Source organism: Vanellus vanellus, assembly GCF_965231255.1.
Source record: "Vanellus vanellus genome assembly, contig: HAP1_SCAFFOLD_904, whole genome shotgun sequence".
Lineage (NCBI taxonomy): Eukaryota > Metazoa > Chordata > Aves > Charadriiformes > Charadriidae > Vanellus > Vanellus vanellus.
Window position 1 is genome coordinate 698 of NW_028126790.1, and position 19595 is coordinate 20292.

General features: G+C 64.8%; 1 protein-coding gene across 1 annotated transcript in view; it reads right to left on the minus strand.

Moving 5' to 3' along the window:
* Positions 1–403: 403 nt before the first annotated feature.
* LOC309685767 (filamin-C-like) overlaps positions 404–19595 on the minus strand; it is a gene marked incomplete at both ends in the record, with an annotated part of 69244 nt that continues 50052 nt past the window's right edge. Inside the window, 13 exons of the mRNA XM_082501492.1 lie at positions 404–702; positions 4594–4836; positions 6792–6914; positions 7021–7173; positions 8186–8389; positions 9087–9248; positions 13506–13679; positions 13811–13939; positions 14093–14233; positions 14337–14424; positions 16527–16774; positions 16916–16939; positions 19216–19405. Coding sequence (XP_082357618.1) covers positions 404–702; positions 4594–4836; positions 6792–6914; positions 7021–7173; positions 8186–8389; positions 9087–9248; positions 13506–13679; positions 13811–13939; positions 14093–14233; positions 14337–14424; positions 16527–16774; positions 16916–16939; positions 19216–19405 — 2178 coding nt within the window. The remainder of the gene's footprint in view (positions 703–4593; positions 4837–6791; positions 6915–7020; positions 7174–8185; positions 8390–9086; positions 9249–13505; positions 13680–13810; positions 13940–14092; positions 14234–14336; positions 14425–16526; positions 16775–16915; positions 16940–19215; positions 19406–19595) is intronic.

Sequence of the window (19595 nt, forward strand, 5' to 3'; positions counted from 1 at the left end):
CCCCTATACTCCCATACCCCCATACCCCCCATACCCCCTATACCCCCCAACACCCCCCTATAACCCACACCCCCCACACCCCCCATACCCCTTATACCCCCCTATAACCCCCCATACCCCTATACCCCCCAACACCCCCATACCCCCCTATAACCCCACCTCCCCCACCCCCCCCCATACCCCCCCATACCCCCTATACCCCCACCCCCCCATACCCCCCCATACCCCCTATACCCCCCATACCCCCCTACCCCCATACCCCCCCATACCCCCTATAACCCACCTCCCCCACCCCCCCCGTACCCCCCCATACCCCCCATAACCCCATACCCCCCTACCCCCATACCCCCCTATACCCCTATACCCCCACACCCCCCCACACCCCCCCCCCACCCCCCCATACACCCCCGTACCCCCCGCGCCCCCCCGTACCTGGCACGCCGGCCACGCCGCGCTGGAGGCCGGTGCCCCCCGCCCGCACCTTGTGGGCGCCCCCCTCGCCCAGCGGCCCCACGGTGAACTGGAAGGGGCTGCCGGGCACGTGCTGCCCCCGGTACTTGACGCTGACGGTGTGGGGGCCCATCTCCTGGGGCACGAAGCGCACGCTGTACACCCCCGCGCCCCCCGCCACCACCTCCGCCTCGAAGCGCTGCCCCGACGGGCTCAGCACCTGCGCCGCCAGCTCCTGCGGGGACGCCTCGCCTGCGGGGACAGCGGCCACCCGTCACCCGGCCCCCTCTGCCACCGCACCCCTCGCCCCGCCGCCGGGGCGCCCAGCAACCCGGCACCGTCACCCGTGGCGCCGCGGCGCCCATCAGCCCATCGTCTTGCAACCCTGGCAGCAGGGCGCCCGTTGCCCCATCACCGTCACCAGGGCACCCATTGACCCATCACCATGGCGCCAGGGCACCCAGCAACCCACCACCATCGCCCTAGAACCACAGCACCCACCACCCCATCATCTTGCAACCGTGGCACCATGGCACCCATCATCATGGCACCAGGGCACCCATTGCCCCATCACCGTCACCCATGGCGCCATGGCACCCAACAAGCCATCACCATGGCACCACGGCACCCATCACCCCACCACCATCGCCCTAGAACCACAGCACCCACCACCCCATCATCTTGCAACCGTGGCACCATGGCACCCATCACCATGGCACCACGGCACCCAGCACCACCACCCTACCACTGTGGCACCCATCAACCCATTGTCTTGCAACCGTGGCAGCAGGGCGCCCGTTGCCCCATCACTGTCACCAGGGCACCCATTGACCCATCACCATGGCACTATGGCACCCAGCAAGCCATCACCATGGCACCAGGGCACCCATCACCCCAGCACCAGCACCCTAGAACCACAGCACCCACCACCCCATCATCTTGCAACCGTGGCACCATAGCACCCATCATCATGGCACCAGGGCACCCATTGCCCCATCACCGTCACCCATGGCGCCATGGCACCCAACAAGCCATCACCATGGCACCATGGCACCCAGCAACCCATCACCATCACCCTAGAACCACAGCACCCACCATCCCATCATCTTGCAACCATGGCACCAGGGCACCCAGCACCAGGGCACCAGGGCACCCAGCAAGCCATCACCATGGCACCATGGCACCCATCACCCCAGCACCAGCACCCTAGAACCACAGCACCCACCACCCCATCATCTTGCAGCCTATGGCACCATGGCACCCATCACCATGGCACCATGGCACCCATTGCCCCATCACCGTCACCCATGGTGCCATGCACCCAACAAGCCATCACCATGGCACCATGGCACCCAGCAACCCACCACCATCACCCTAGAACCACAGCACCCACCACCCCATCATCTTGCAACCGTGGCACCATGGCACCCAGCACCATGGCACCACAGCACCCAGCACCACCACCCTACCACTGTGGCACCCATCAACCCATCGTCTTGCAACCATGGCACCATGGCACCCATCATCATGGCACCAGGGCACCCATTGACCCATCACCATTACCCTAGAACCACAGCACCCACCACCCCCCATCATCTTGCAAACATGGCACCATGGCACCCATCACCATGGCACCATGGCACCCAGCAACCCATCACCATCACCCTACCACCGTGGCACCCATCAACCCATCATCTTGCAACTGTGGCACCAGGGCACCCATCACCATGCCACCAGGGCACCCATTGCCCCATCACCGTGCACCCATGGCATCAGGGCACCCATCAACCCATCACTATGTACACATGGCACCACAGCACCCATCACCGTGCAACCATGGCACCAGGGCACCCACTGCGCCATCACCATGCACCCATGGCACCACAGCACCCATCACCCCATCACCATGCACCCATGGCACCAGGGCACCCATCACCATCACCCTAGCACCATGGCACCCAGCACCCCATCATCTTGCAACCATCGCACCAGGGCACCCATGGCACCCATCAACCCATCGCCATCACCCATGGCACCACAGCACCCATCACCCCAGCACCATGCAACCGTGGCACCATGGCACCCATCAACACATCTCCACGTATCCGGGGCACCCATCACCCCGTCATCATGTACCCGTGGCACCGGGGCACCCATCACCCCGTCACCATGGCACCGGGGCACCCATCACCCCGTCACCATGCACCCATGGCACCATGTCACCCCGTCACCCTGGCACCATGGCCCCCCATGACCTCATCACCATGCAACCATGGCACCCTGTCACCATCTCACCCTGTCACCCCATCACCATGTCACCATGACACCATATCACCCCGTCACCATATCACCATGTCACTCCGTCACCCTGTCACGCCGTCACCATGACACCATGTCACTCTATCACCTTGTCACCATATCACCATGTCACTCCGTCACCATATCACCATGTCACCCTGTCACCCTGTCACGCCATCACCATATCACCATGTCACCGTGTCACCATGTCACCATGACACCATATCACCCCGTCACCATGACACCATGTCACTCTATCACCTTGTCACCATGTCACCATGTCACCATGTCACCCTGTCACCCTGACACCATATCACTCCATCACCCTGTCACCCTGTCACCCTGTCACCCTGTCACCATGTCACCATGTCACTGTGCCACCCGTCCCCCCCCCCGAAACCCGCCCGTGCGCAGCCCTCCCCGTGAGCGTGTGCCCTCGTGCGACGGACACGTGTGCCCTCACCAGCGCCTGCGTGTGCGGGTGGTCGTGTCGCACCCACAGGCGTGTGCACGCGGGCGCGCCCCCTCCCGTGCCCCTGAGCACAGCCGCCACGCACGCGCGTGTGCCGAAGCCGCTTTGCACGAGGGAGCGCTCGCACGCGCAGCTCCGGGGAGGCGGGGCGCCTGTGCCGGCCTCGTGCAAGGGGCGTGCGGGGGGTGTGGATGTGTGCTGGCCCCCGGTGCGAGGGCTCGGGGCCCCCGTGTGCACGCTCACCCTTCGTGCAAGCCGGCAGCCAGCCCTTGCACAAGCACACAGCCGCGGCCGGCCCTGGTGCCAGCGCGCTCCCCAGCACCAGTGCCCCCAGTGCCACCAGTGCCCCCAGTGCCCCCAGTGCCCCCAGTGCCGGTGCGAGCGCGCTCCCCTGCACACCCAGCACTCGTGCGAGCGCACTCCTGTGCACCCCCAGCACTTGTGCAAGCACACTCCCCTGCACCAGTGCTCCAGTCCCAGTGTGAGCTCACACCCCTGCACACCCAGCAATTGTGCAAGCGTGCTCCCCTGCACCAGTGCCCCCAGTGCCAGTGCGAGCTCACTCCCCTGCACGCCCAGCAGTTGTGCAAACACACTCCCATGCACCCCCAGCACTTGTGCAAGCACATTCCCATGCACCAGTGCCCCCAGTCCCAGTACGAGCTCACACCCCTGCACACCCAGCAGTCGTGCAAGCACACTCCCGTGCACCCCCAGCACTTGTGCAAGCACATTCCCATGCCCCAGTGCTCCCAGTGCCAGTGCGAGTGCACTCCCGTGCACCAGTGCCCCCAGTGCCCGTGGTGCCCCCAGTGTCCCCAGCGCCCCCAGTGCCCCCAGTGCCCCAGCGCCCCCAGTGCTTGCGGTGCCCCCGGTGCCCCCAGTGCCCCCAGTGCCCCCAGTGCTCGCGGTGCCCCCAGTGCCCCCAGCGCCCCCAGTGCTCGCAGTGCCCCCAGTGCCCGCAGTGCCCCCGTGCCCCGGTGCCCGCGGTGCCCCCGGTGCCCCCAGTGCTCGCAGTGCCCCCAGCGCCCCCAGTGCCCCCAGCGCCCCCAGCGCCCCCAGTGCTTGCGGTGCCCCCGGTGCTCGCAGTGCCCCCAGTGCCCGCAGTGCCCCCAGTGCCCCCAGTGCCCGCAGTGCCCCCAGTGCCCCCAGTGCCCCCAGTGCCCCCAGCGCCCCCAGTGCCCCGGTGCCCCCAGCGCCCCCAGCGCCCCCAGTGCTTGTGGTGCCCCCGGTGCTTGCAGTGCCCCCGGTGCCCCCAGTGCTTGCAGTGCCCGCAGTGCCCCCAGCGCCCCCAGCGCCCCCAGCGCCCCCAGTGCCCCCAGCGCCCCCAGTGCCCCCAGCGCCCCCAGTGCCCCGGCGCGGGCGGCACGCACCCTCCTGGCCGCGGGCGATGGGGCCGAAGGAGCCCAGCCCCTCTCGGGCCAGGAAGCCCCCGAAGACGTTGGGGAAGGGGTCTCCGCCGACCTGGGTGGACTCCTCCACCCGCACCTCCCGCTTGGTCTCGCCGCCGCGCGTCTTGCTGATCTCCGTGCGCTCCGTGCGCGTGTAGGTGTGACTGCTCCGCGTGAAGGTGCGCGTCAGGCGCTCCTGCGCCGACACCATCTGGAACCAGTTCCCTGCCGCCGCCGCCCAGCAGCGGATGGGGTGGGATGGGGTGGGGTGGGGTGGGGGAGACGGGACACCGGCACGAGGATGGGTGAGTGGGGGGCGGGGGAGGGCGGAGGGAGGGATGGAGACGTGGGTGGACAGAGGGATGGAGGCACAGACGGATGGAGAGGGGGGTGGGTGGAGACGTGGGTGGATGGAGACGTGGGTGGGTGGAGACGTGGGTGGAGATGTGGGTGGATCAAGACATGGGTGGATGGAGACATGGATGGATGGAGACATGGGTGGGTGGAGACATGGATGGAGACATGGGTGGATCAAGACATGGGTGGATGGAGACGTGGGTGGATGGAGACATGGGTGGATGGAGACATGGATGGAGATGTGGGTGGATCAAGACATGGGTGGATGGAGATGTGGATGGATGGAGACATGGGTGGGTGGAGACATGGATGGGTGGAGACATGGGTGGGTGGAGACATGGATGGATCAAGACATGGGTGGATGGAGACATGGATGGATCAAGACATGGGTGGATGGAGACGTGGATGGATCAAGACATGGGTGGATGGAGACATGGATGGATGGAGACGTGGGTGGATGGAGACGTGGGTGGATGGAGACATGGATGGAGATGTGGGTGGATCAAGACATGGGTGGATGGAGATGTGGATGGATGGAGACATGGGTGGGTGGAGACATGGATGGAGACATGGGTGGATCAAGACATGGGTGGATGTAGACGTGGATGGATGGAGACGTGGATGGATGGAGACGTGGGTGGATGGAGACGTGGGTGGGTGGAGATGTGGGTGGATGGAGACATGGATGGAGATGTGGGTGGATCAAGACATGGGTGGATGGAGATGTGGATGGATGGAGACATGGGTGGGTGGAGACATGGATGGGTGGAGACATGGGTGGGTGGAGACATGGGTGGGTGGAGACATGGGTGGGTGGAGACGTGGATGGAGACATGAATAGATGGAGACATGGGTGGATGGAGACATGTATGGAGACAGGGATGGATGGAGATGTGGGTGGATGGAGATGTGGGTGGATGGAGATGTGGGTGGAGACATGGATGGACACAGGGATGGATGGAGACAGGGATGGATGGACGTAGCAATGGATGGAGACATGGGTAGATAGACATATGGATGAAGATGTGGATGGAGACATGAATGGATGGAGACATGGATGGGTGGAGACATGGATGGATGGAGATATGGATGGACACAGGAATGGATGGAGACATGGATGGAGTCATGGATGGATGGAGACATGGGGGGATGGAGACACAGATGGAGACATGGATGGACATAGGGATGGGTGGAGACATGAATGGAGACATGGGTGGATGGAGACATGGGTGGACACAGGGGTGGATGGACACAGGGTTGGATGGACACGGGGTTGGATGGAGACCCAGTTGGATGGACATATGGACACAGGGATGGATGGAGACATGGATGGATGGGTGGAGACAAGCGGGTGGAGATATGGATGGAGGCAGGGATGGACACAGGGATGGATGGAGACATGGATGCAGGGATGGAAGTGGGGTGGAAGGGGGGATGGATGGGCACAGGGATGGACGTGGGGATGGATGGGGACAGGGGTGGGTATAGGGGTGGACGGACACAGGGGTGGGTGCGCAGACGGGTGGCCATGTGGGTGATCAGAGGCACAAGCAGACACGCGTGTGGACAGAGGGACACGCGGACGGACGCGTGGATGGCCGTGCGGACGGAGGCACGCCCGGACGGAGGCGCGGACGCACGGAAGGGCACGGGCAGACGCGGACGGACGCACAGACGGACGGGGAGAGAAGGAAGAAAGAGGCGGAAATCAGAGCTGGAGCGGCCGAGACGCGTCCCCGTCCCCGAGCCCCACGCAGGAGGAGGAGGAGGAGGAGGAGGAGGAGGAGGAGGAGGAGGAGGAGGAGGAGGAAGGCCACCCCTACCTGGAATCTTGAGGTTGAGGTCGCAGGTGCTGCCGATGGTGGCGATGGAGGGCGCCTGCCGCCGGCGCGTGATGCTCTCCTTCATGCGGCCCTCCCCCGTCACCTTCACCGTGAAGGGACTCCCTACGGGCGAGGGCCACCTCAGGGACACGGCCACCCGGAGGAGACCCCGGGCATCCGGGCTCCTCGGCGCCGCCCCAGCTGGCCCCGGCCCCCTCCCCGGCCCCACCTGGGACGTGTTTGTCGGCGAACTTGATGTTGATGATGTAGTTGCCGGGCTCGGTGGGGCAGTAGGTGACCTTGCAGGTGCCGTCCTCCACGTCCTCACAGTTGATGTCCACCTTGCTGGGCCCCTCGATGGACAGGCCCAGCCCGCCGTAGCCTGGGAAGCCCCAGGGCCACGCTCAGGCGCAGTCGCACCACGGCCACCGCCCCATCCCGTCCCGGCCACGGCCACGGCCACGCCAAGGCCACCACCCCACCCCGGCCATGAGCGTGCCATAGCCATGGGCTCCACGCCATCAGCCTCTTCGCTGGGGCTGCACCGTAGCCCCGGCCACCATCCCATCCGGGCCATGGCACACCAGGGCCGTAGCCACGGCCACCACCCCATGCTATGCTGGTCATGGCCTTGGCCACCATCCCATCTTGGTCATGGCCATGGTCACCATTGCATCCCAGCCGTGAACACGGCCTCCATCCCATCCTGGCCATAGCCATGGCCACCACCCCATCATGGCCATAGCCATGGCCACCACCTCATCTCAGCCACAACCATGACCTCCACCCCATCCTGGCCGTGGCCACGGCCACCACCTCATCCCAGTCACAACCATGACCTCCACCCCATCCTGGCCATGGCCATGGCCACCACCTCATCCCAGTCACAACCATGACCTCCACCCCATCCTGGCCATAGCCATGGCCACCACCTCATCCCAGTCACAACCATGACCTCCACCCCATCCTGGCCATGGCCATGCCCACCACCCCATCCCAGCCATGACCATGACCTCCACCCCATCATGGCCGTGGCCACGGCCACCACCTCATCCCAGTCACAACCATGACCTCCACCCCATCCTGGCCATGGCCACGGCCACCACCTCATCCCAGTCACAACCATGACCTCCACCCCATCCTGGCCATGGCCATGGCCACCACCTCATCCCGGTCACAACCATGACCTCCACCCCATCCTGGCCATGGCCATGGCCACCACCTCATCCCAGTCACAACCATGACCTCCACCCCATCCCAGCCATGACCATGACCTCCACCCCATCCTGGCCATGGCCATGGCCACCACCCCATACCACCCATGACCACACGGGGGCAATGACTATCCCAAGGCCCTGTCCCCGCCCGTGTCCCCGGGAGGAGCGGGGTCTCACCAGCGCTGCGCGTGTCCACGATGAACTCGGACACCTCGAACGTGTGACCTTCCACCAGCCCTTTGCCCCACACCTTCACCCGGCTGGCGTCCCCGATCTCCGACTGCCCCACCAGGATCTTGAAGGGGCTGTTGGTGACGTGCTGCCCACTCTTCTTCACGCTCACCACGTGCTCGCCCACCTCCTTGGGCGTGAAGGAGATGCCTGGCGGGGGACACCACCGTCAGCCACCTCCACCCCCCTGCCCACCACCACCCCTGGCCACCTCCACCAGCCCCTGGCCACCTCCATCAGGCCCTGGCCACCTCCACCAGGCCCTGACAACCTCCACCACCCCTGCCCACCACCACCCCTGACCACCTCCACCAGCCCCTGACCACCTCCATCAGGCCCTGACCACCTCCACCACCCCTGACCACCAACACCCCTCCTGGCCACCACCACCAGCCCCTGGCCAGGTCCACCACCCCTGGCCACCACCACCACCCCTGGCCACCACCACCAGCCCCTGACCACCACCACCAGCCCCTGACCACCTCCACCAGCCCCTGGCCACCTCCACCAGGCCCTGACAACCTCCACCACCCCTGGCCACCACCACCACCCCTGGCCACCTCCACCAGGCCCTGACAACCTCCACCAGCCCCTGGCCACCAGCAACGTGACCTGACCGTGGCCACCAAGCCCTGGGCATCCAACGCCAGGGGGTCACCCACCCCTGTGACCCCACGTCGTCCCCTGCCCCACGTCCCCAAGTCCCACATCACCCTCTGTGTGTGTGTGGCCACCACCCTCCACCCCACGTCCCGGTTCTCCTGCGCCCACATCCTCCTGGCCCGAGGTGTGCACGTCCCTGTGACCCCGTGTCCCCTGTCCCCGTGTCCCCGTGTCCCCCACGCACCGATGTGGCGGTTGGGCAACCGTTTGAGCAGGCAGGGCTCCTCGTTGCCCGAGGGCGCCCGGATGCTGGCCGTCAGCAGGCTCAGGTCCGTCTCGGTGATCTTCAGCGAGACGTCCGTGGAGGTGCCCACGTTGAGTTGGGACGTCCGCATGGAGTCGTCCCCTGCGGAGATGCCATCAGTGGGAGGTGGCGGGGGGGGAGGGATGGGGTCTCCGTGGCCATGGGGACAGGGAGTCCCCATAGATGGGGTCTCCATAGATGTGTGAAGAGGGTCCTCAAGGCCATGTGATAGGGTCCCCAGGAGGTCCCCCGGGCCACAGGGTGAGGTCCTGGTGGCCACGAGGTCACGCGATGGGGTCTTGGAGGTCCCCGTGGCCACGTGGCCCCGTGGCCGAGGTCCCAATGGCTGTGTGAACAGGATCCCCATGGCTGAGGCTGACAAGGTCCCCACAGCCGTGTCATGGTGTCCCCAAGGTCCCACAAGGTCCCCACGGCCAAATGATGGGGTCTTGGTGGCCAGGGATGGCCAGGGACGCCACGGCTGTGTGACGGCTTCCTGGTGGCCCTGCAGGTGTCCCCATGACCATGCAGGTGCCCCCACGGCTGTGACCATGCAGGGGTCCCCACAGCCATGTGGTGGGGTGGCCATGCAGGTGTCCCCATGCCCATATGGACAAGGGCCCCACAGCCGAGACTGGACAGGGTCCCCATAGCCATGTAATGAGGTCCCTAAGGCCCCACAAGGTCCCCACGGACCATGTGATGGTCTCTTGGTGGCCAGGGGTGGCCAGGGACACCACAGCTGTGTGATGGGTTCCCAGTGGCTGTGCAGGTATCTCCGTGACCATGACCACCACTGCGCAGGGTTCCCCATGACCATAGGGAGGTCCCGAGGTGACCATACAGGATCCCCATGACCATAGGGAGGTCCCCATGACCATATGGAGGTCCCGAAGTGACCATACGGGGTCCCCATGACCATATGGAGGTCCCGAAGTGACCATACAGGATCCCCATGACCATATGGAGGTCCCCATGACCATAGGGAGGTCCCGAGGTGACCATACAGGGTCCCCATGACCATACAGGATCCGCATGACCATAGGGAGGTCCCCATGACCATAGGGAGGTCCCGAAGTGACCATACGAGGTCCCCATGACCATAGGGAGGTCCCGAGGTGACCATACAGGGTCCCCATGACCATACAGGATCCCCATGACCATAGGGAGGTCCCCATGACCATAGGGAGGTCCCGAAGTGACCATACGAGGTCCCCATGACCATAGGGAGGTCCCGAGGTGACCATACAGGATCCCCATGACCATAGGGAGGTCCCCATGACCATAGGGAGGTCCCGAGGTGACCATACAGGATCCCCATGACCATAGGGAGGTTCCCATGACCATATGGAGATCCCGAAGTGACCATACGGGGTCCCCATGACCATAGGGAGGTCCCCATGACCATATGGAGGTCCCGAAGTGACCATACGGGGTCCCCATGACCATAGGGAGGTCCCCATGACCATATGGAGGTCCCGAAGTGACCATACGGGGTCCCCATGACCATAGGGAGGTCCCCATGACCATATGGAGGTCCCGAGGTGACCATAGGGGTCCCCATGACCATAGGGAGGTCCCCATGACCATAGGGAGGTCCCGAAGTGACCATACGAGGTCCCCATGACCATACGAGGTCTCAATGACCATATGGAAGTCCCGAGGTGACCATATGGGATCCCCATGACCATAGGGAGGTTGCCATGACCATATGGAGGTCCCGAAGTGACCATACGAGGTCCCCATGACCATAGGGAGGTCCCGAGGTGACCATACAGGGTCCCCATGACCATACAGGATCCCCATGACCATAGGGAGGTCCCCATGACCATAGGGAGGTCCCGAGGTGACCATATGAAGGTGCCCATGACCATATGGAGGTCCCGAAGTGACCATATGAGGTCCCCATGACCATACGAGGTCCCCATGACCATATGGAGGTCCCGAGGTGACCATAGGGGTCCCCATGACCATAGGGAGGTCCCCATGACCATAGGGAGGTCCCGAGGTGACCATATGAGGTCCCCATGACCATAGGGAGGTCCCGAGGTGACCATACAGGATCCCCATGACCATAGGGAGGACCCCATGACCATAGGGAGGTCCCGAAGTGACCATACGAGGTCCCCATGACCATACGAGGTCTCAATGACCATATGGAAGTCCCGAGGTGACCATATGGGATCCCCATGACCATAGGGAGGTCGCCATGACCATATGGAGGTCCCGAAGTGACCATACGAGGTCCCCATGACCATAGGGAGGTCCCGAGGTGACCATACAGGGTCCCCATGACCATACAGGATCCCCATGACCATAGGGAGGTCCCCATGACCATAGGGAGGTCCCGAGGTGACCATATGGGATCCCCATGACCATATGAAGGTCCCCATGACCATATGGAGGTCCCGAAGTGACCATAGGGGTCCCCATGACCATAGGGAGGTCCCCATGACCATAGGGAGGTCCCGAGGTGACCATATGAGGTCCCCATGACCATAGGGAGGTCCCGAGGTGACCATACAGGATCCCCATGACCATAGGGAGGACCCCATGACCATAGGGAGGTCCCGAAGTGACCATACGAGGTCCCCATGACCATAGGGAGGTCCCGAGGTGACCATACAGGATCCCCATGACCATAGGGAGGTCCCCATGACCATAGGGAGGTCCCGAGGTGACCATACGGGGTCCCCATGACCATAGGGAGGTCCCCATGACCATATGGAGGTCCCGAAGTGACCATACGAGGTCCCCATGACCATAGGGAGGTCCCGAGGTGACCATACAGGGTCCCCATGACCATATGGAGGTCCCCATGACCATATGGAGGTCCCAAGGTGACCATATGAGGTCCCCATGACCATAGGGAGGTCCCCATGACCATATGGAGGTCCCGAAGTGACCATACGAGGTCCCCATGACCATAGGGAGGTCCCGAGGTGACCATACAGGGTCCCCATGACCATACAGGATCCCCATGACCATAGGGAGGTCCCCATGACCATAGGGAGGTCCCGAGGTGACCATATGGGATCCCCATGACCATATGAAGGTCCCCATGACCATATGGAGGTCTGAAGTGATCATATGAGGTCCCATGACCATAGGGAGGTCCCGAGGTGACCATACAGGATCCCCATGACCATAGGGAGGTCCCCATGACCATAGGGAGGTCCCGAGGTGACCATATGGGATCCCCATGACCATATGAAGGTCCCCATGACCATATGGAGGTCTGAAGTGACCATATGAGGTCCCCATGACCATAGGGAGGTCCCGAGGTGACCATACAGGATCCCCATGACCATAGGGAGGTCCCCATGACCATATGGAGGTCCCGAAGTGACCATACGGGGTCCCCATGACCATATGGAGGTCCCGAGGTGACCATACAGGATCCCCATGACCATAGGGAGGTCCCCATGACCATAGGGAGGTCCCGAGGTGACCATACAGGATCCCCATGACCATAGGGAGGACCCCATGACCATATGGAGGTCCCGAAGTGACCATACGAGGTCCCCATGACCATAGGGAGGTCCCGAGGTGACCATACAGGGTCCCCATGACCATACAGGATCCCCATGACCATAGGGAGGTCCCCATGACCATAGGGAGGTCCCGAAGTGACCATACGAGGTCCCCATGACCATAGGGAGGTCCCGAGGTGACCATACAGGATCCCCATGACCATAGGGAGGTCCCCATGACCATAGGGAGGTCCCGAGGTGACCATACAGGATCCCCATGACCATAGGGAGGTTCCCATGACCATATGGAGATCCCGAAGTGACCATACGGGGTCCCCATGACCATAGGGAGGTCCCCATGACCATATGGAGGTCCCGAAGTGACCATACGGGGTCCCCATGACCATAGGGAGGTTCCCATGACCATATGGAGGTCCCGAAGTGACCATACGAGGTCCCCATGACCATACGAGGTCTCAATGACCATATGGAAGTCCCGAGGTGACCATATGGGATCCCCATGACCATAGGGAGGTCGCCATGACCATATGGAGGTCCCGAAGTGACCATACGAGGTCCCCATGACCATAGGGAGGTCCTGAGGTGACCATACAGGGTCCCCATGACCATACAGGATCCCCATGACCATAGGGAGGTCCCGAGGTGACCATACGGGGTCCCCATGACCATATGAGGTCCCCATGACCATAGGGAGGTCCCCATGACCATATGGAGGTCCCGAGGTGACCATACGGGGTCCCCATGACCATAGGGAGGTCCCCATGACCATATGGAGGTCCCGAGGTGACCATAGGGGTCCCCATGACCATAGGGAGGTCCCGAGGACCTTGGTGGCATCCCCAAGAGCATGGGGGTCCCGTCTCACCGGTGATCTTGGCGGTGAAGGGGCTGCCGGGGATGTGCTTGTCATCGAAGCGGACGATGATGTTGTAGTCCCCGGGGGCGGTGGGCAGGTAGGACACCGTGCAGGTCCCGTCCTTGTTGTCCTGGCAGGTGATCTCCGCCTTGGAGGGACCTTCCACCGCCAACGAGAGCCCACCTGGAGGGCAGGGGATGGGCGTCAGAGGGGTTGTTGGGGGTCTGCAGCTCCTTCTCAACCCCTCCTGGTGGCGTTGGGAGGGTCTCGGAGACCCTCCAGACCTTCTGGTGGCCCTTTTGGCCGCCGCTCACCTTCCCCGGCGTCTTTGGTGACGATGGTGAAGGTGCACGGCTTGTTGACCATGCCGTGGCTCAGCCCCGGCCCGTAGGCGCTCACGTGCCGCGGGTTGATGGCGTCCACGTAGAACTGGAGGGGACTCCCTGGGGACACGGGGGACGATGGTCAAGGACCCCGCGGGGACGCCCCGCACGGTGGCGGGCTGCTCGACCCACGGCTGCCCCACCAGGGCGAAGGAGACATCAGCCTCGCTCAGCCACCTCCCAGTGGCTCCCAGTGGCTCCCAGCGGTCTCACCGGGGATGTGGTTGCCGTCGTAGCGGATGTCCATCTCGTGCAGCCCCTTCTCGGTGGGGGCGTACCGCACCGTCACCGTCCCGTCCTTGTTGTCGGTGATGTTGGGTCGCGCCGTCTTCCCCGAGGGCATCCGCACCTCTCCTGGGGGCCACCGCGTCAGCCCCACTGCGCCCCACAGCCTGCTCCGGGCTGTCGTCGTCGTCCTGTCCCCCCCACCACCACCGCGGCCCACCCCACCCCATACCTGTGATCTCACCCTTCTGCACCGTGAAGGGGATGACGAGGTTGAAGGGCCGGAGGTTCTCCGCGGTGGCAGGGGGCTCCTCCGTGGCCTGACGCCGTGGGGCAGAGAGGAGGTGTAAGAACCGGGGCGCCCCATGGCGGGGGGGGGGGGTGGCCAACCCCACCGCGACCATCACGGTCTCCAAAGCCCATGGTGCCCACCATGGCTCCGACTCTTTGCCCCATGGTGCCCACCGTGGTCTTCCTACTCCATGGTTCCCATCACGGTCTCCCAACTCTCTGCCCCATGGCGCCCAGCACGGTCTCCCAACCCCATGGTGCCCACCACAGCCCCAACTCTCTGCCCCATGGCGCCCAGCACGGTCTCCCAACCCCATGGTGCCCACCACAGCCCCAACTCTCTGCCCCATGGCGCCCAGCATGGTCTCCCAACCCCATGGTGCCCACCACAGCCCCAACTCTCTGCCCCATGGCGCCCATCATGGTCTCCCAACCCCATGGTGCCCACCACAGCCCCAACTCTCTGCCCCATGGCGCCCATCACAGTCTCCCAACCCCATGGTGCCCACCACAGCCCCAACTCTCTGCCCCATGGCGCCCATCACAGTCTCCCAACCCCATGGTGCCCACCACAGCCCCAACTCTCTGCCCCATGGCGCCCATCATGGTCTCCCAACCCCATGGTGCCCACCACAGCCCCAACTCTCTGCCCCATGGCGCCCAGCACGGTCTCCCAACCCCATGGTGTCCATCCCAGCCCCAACTCTCTGCCCCATGGCGCCCAGCATGGTCTCCCAACCCCATGGTGCCCACCACAGCCCCAACTCTCTGCCCCATGGCGCCCATCATGGTCTCCCAACGCCATGGTGCCCACCACAGCCCCAACTCTCTGCCCCATGGCGCCCATCATGGTCTCCCAACCCCATGGTGCCCACCACGGCCCCAACTCTCTGCCCCATGGCGCCCATCATGGTCTCCCAACCCCATGGTGTCCATCCCAGCCCCAACTCTCTGCCCCATGGCGCCCAGCATGGTCTCCCAACCCCATGGTGCCCACCACAGCCCCAACTCTCTGCCCCATGGCGCCCAGCATGGTCTCCCAACCCCATGGTGCCCACCCCAGCCCCAACTCTCTGCCCCATGGCGCCCATCATGGTCTCCCAACCCCATGGTGCCCACCACAGCCCCAACTCTCTGCCCCATGGCGCCCATCATGGTCTCCCAACCCCATGGTGCCCACCACAGCCCCAACTCTCTGCCCCATGGCGCCCATCACAGTCTCCCAACCCCATGGTGTCCATTCCAGCCCCAACTCTCTGCCCCGCGGTGCCCACCATGATCTTCCAGCTCCATGGACCTACCATGACCCCACTCTCTGCCCCATGGCGCCCATCATGGTCTCACAGCTCCACACTGTCCACCACGGCCCCAACTCTCTGCCCCATGGCGTCCATCACGGTCTCCCAACCCCATGGTGCCCACCACAGCCCCCAACTCTCTGCCCCATGGCGCCCATCACAGTCTCCCAACCCCATGATGTCCACCATGGCCCCGACCCCACGGAGTCTATCGTCATCTCCGAATTCCATGATGCCTGTCATGGCTTCCCAACTCTATGGTGCCCACCATGGTGTCCCAGCCCCACGGAGCCTAGCATGGTCCACCACGGTCTCCCAACCCCACGGAGCCTAGCATGGTCCACCACGGTCTCCCAACCCCATGGAGCTTATCATGGTCCACCATGGTGTCCCGGCCCCATGGAGCTTATCATGGTGTACTGTGGTCTTCCAACCCCACGGAGCCTATGGTGCCCACCATGGTGTCCCAGCCCCACGGAACCTATGGTGCCCACCATGGTGTACCACCCCATGGAGCTTATCATGGTTCACCATGGTCTCCCAACCCCATGGAACCTGTGGTGCCCACCATGGTCTCCCAACCCCACAGAGCCTACGGATCTCACCATGGTGTCCCAGCCCCACGGAACCTACGGTGCCCACCAGGATCTCCCAACCCCATGGAGCTTATCATGGTCTACCAGGATCTGCCAACCCCACGGAGCCCACCACGGCCCCAACGCTCTTCCCCTTTGACCCCCAACGATCTCCCAACCTCACGTTTGCCCACCACCGCCTCCGCCCAACCTCCCCCCACCCCCCCACCCCCCCCCCTCCCCCCAAGTGACACCCACCAAGACGTGGAAGGGACTGTTGGGGACGTGTTCTCCGCCGAAGCGGATGGTGATGACGTATTTCCCGGGTTCGGGGGCGGTGTAGTAGATGTCGAAGGTGCCGTCGTGGTTCTCCACCACGTCCACGTCCAGTTCGGCCCCGTCGGGGGTGGACACTTTGCAGGTGACCTTCCCCTGGCCCGCCGCCTTGGCGTCCACCGTGATCACCGTCTCCTCCCCGATTTGGATGGTGGGACCCAAACAGGCACCTATGGGGAGTGGGGGGGGGGGGGGTGGGTGGGGCGTCACCATCGTGGAGGACCACCACCCACCACCACCGCCGCCACCGCCGCCCCCCCCGGTCTCAGCCCCCCAACTTCTCCACCCCACCCCACTCCGGCACCACTTACCCAGTCCGTGGCCCCCAATGGATACTGCAAAGAGAGAGCGGGGACAGCACATAAGAAGGGGAGAGGGGGCAGAGGTGGGGGGCCGGGGGGGGGCCGGGGGGGCCGGGGGGGGTCCGGGGGGCCGAGGCGTCCTGCTCTGCTCTGGGGGCACCCGCTGACCCCCCACTGCGCCGTGGGGGTGGGGGGTTGGGGGGCGGTGGGGGGGTGGAGGGGTTGGGGGGCAGTGGGGGGTGGAGGGGTTGGGGGGCAGCAGTGGGGGGTGGGGCAGCAGTGGGGTGGGGGGTTGGGGGGCAGCAGTGGGGTGGAGGGGTTGGGGGGCAGCAGTGGGGGGTGGGGCAGCAGTGGGGTGGGGGGTTGGGGGGCAGCAGTGGGGTGGAGGGGTTGGGGGGCAGCAGTGGGGGGTGGGGCAGCAGTGGGGTGGGGGGTTGGGGGGCAGCAGTGGGGTGGAGGGGTTGGGGGGCAGCAGTGGGGGGTGGGGCAGCAGTGTGGTAGGGGGGTTGGGGGGCAGCCGTGGGGTGGGGGGTTGGGGGGCAGCAGTGGGGGGTGGAGTAGCAGTGGGGTGGGGGTGTTGGGGGTGGCAGTGGGGTGGGGGGGTTGGAAGGCAGCAGTGGGGCAGGGGGTTGTGGGGCAGCAGTGGGGTGGAGGGGTTGTGGGGCAGCGGTGGGGCAGATGGGGGTGTCGGGTGGGGTAGAGGCTATGGGGCAGGCAGTGGGGCGGGGGCAGCCATGGGGGGGTGTGGGGCAAGGAAGGAGTGGGATGGGATGCTGTGGGGCAGCACAGGGACGCCATGGGGCAGTGTGAGGGTTGCTGTGGGGCAGTGTGGGGCAGTACAAGGATGCTGTGGGGCAGTGGGGACCAGTGTGGGGCAGCACGGGGAATCTGTGGGGCAGGACGGAGATGCCGCAGGGGTGGCAGGAGGCAGCAGAGGGATGCTGTGGGGCAGTGGGGAGCAGTGTGGGGCAGGACGGGGAATGTGTGGGGCAGGATGAGGAACCTGTGGGGCAGGACAGGGATACTGCAGGGGTGTCAGGAGGCAGCAGAGTGATGCTACAAGGACGCCGTGGGGCAGCACAGGGATGCCGTGGGGCAGTGGGGAGCAGTGTGGGGCAGCACGGGGAATGTGTGGGGCAGGACGAGGAACCTGTGGGGCAGCAGAGGGACGCCGCAGGGGTGGCAGGAGGCAGCAGAGGGATGCCATGGGGCAGCACAGGGATGCCGTGGGTCAGTGGGCAGCAGTGTGGGGCAGGATGGGGAATGTGTGGGGCAGGATGGGGAATGTGTGGGGCAGGACGGAGACGCCGCAGGGGTGGCGGGAGGCAGCAGAAGGATGTCACAAGGACGCCGTGGGGCAGCACAGGGATGCCGTGGGTCAGTGGGCAGCAGTGTGGGGCAGCACGGGGAATGTGTGGGGCAGGACGGGGAATGTGTGGGGCAGGACGGAGACGCCGCAGGGGTGGTGGGAGGCAGTAGAGGGATGCCACAAGGACGCCGTGGGGCAGCACAGGGATGCTGTGGGTCAGTGGGCAGCAGTGTGGGGCAGCATGGGGAATGTGTGGGGCAGGACGGGGAATGTGTGGGGCAGGACGGAGATGCCGCAGGGGTGGCAGGAGGCAGCAGAGTGATGCCATGGGGCAGCAGAGGGACGCCATAGGGCAGCAGAAGGATGCTGTGGGTCAGAGGGCAGCAGTGTGGGGAATGTGTGGGGCAGGACGGGGAATGTGTGGGGCAGGATGGAGACGCTGCAGGGGTGGCAGGAGGCAGCAGAGTGATGCCATGGGGCAGCAGAGGGACGCCATAGGGCAGCAGAAGGATGCTGTGGGTCAGAGGGCAGCAGTGTGGGGAATGTGTGGGGCAGGACGGGGAATGTGTGGGGCAGGACGGAGACGCTGCAGGGGTGGCAGGAGGCAGCAGAGGGATGCCATGGGGCAGCAGAGGGATGCCGTGGGGCAGTGGGGAGCAGTGTGGGGCAGGACGGGGAATGTGTGGGGCAGGATGAGGAACCTGTGGGGCAGGACAGGGATACTGCAGGGGTGTCAGGAGGCAGCAGAGTGATGCCACAAGGATGCTGTGGGGCAGCACAAGGATGCCGTGGGGCAGTGGGGAGCAGTGTGGGGCAGCACGGGGAATGTGTGGGGCAGCACAGGGAATGTGTGGGGCAGGACGGAGACGCCGCAGGGGTGGCGGGAGGCAGCGGAGGGACACCACGGGGCAGCACAAGGACAGGCGGGGGGGGCAGCACGAGGCCAGGCCGTGGGGCGGCCAAGGTGGGGCCGGGCAGCTCGCCGTGGGGCAGGACCCACCTGTGACGAGGCACTTGCTGGCGTCGCCGGCGGGCACGGCGTGGGGGCGGAAGGGGGAGCGGGGGATCTCGTCGCCGCCGTATCGGACGGTGATGGTGTAGCGGCCGGGCAGGTCGGGCACGTAGGACACGGTGTAGGTCCCGTCCCCGTTGTCCCCGATCGCCGCCTTCTTGGGCTGCCCCTCGGGGTCCTGCGGGCGACGCCACGGGCTCAGCGCCCCACGGGGACGGGGGGGTTCCCCGGGGGGCGCCCTATGGGGCTCGGCGTGCCCTGGGGTGGGTCCCAGGGCAGCATGTGGGGCTCAGAGCCCCATTAAATGGGTGGGAAGGGACCCTATGGGGCTCAGCGCCCCATGGCGTGGGGGGTCAGGGCAATCTATG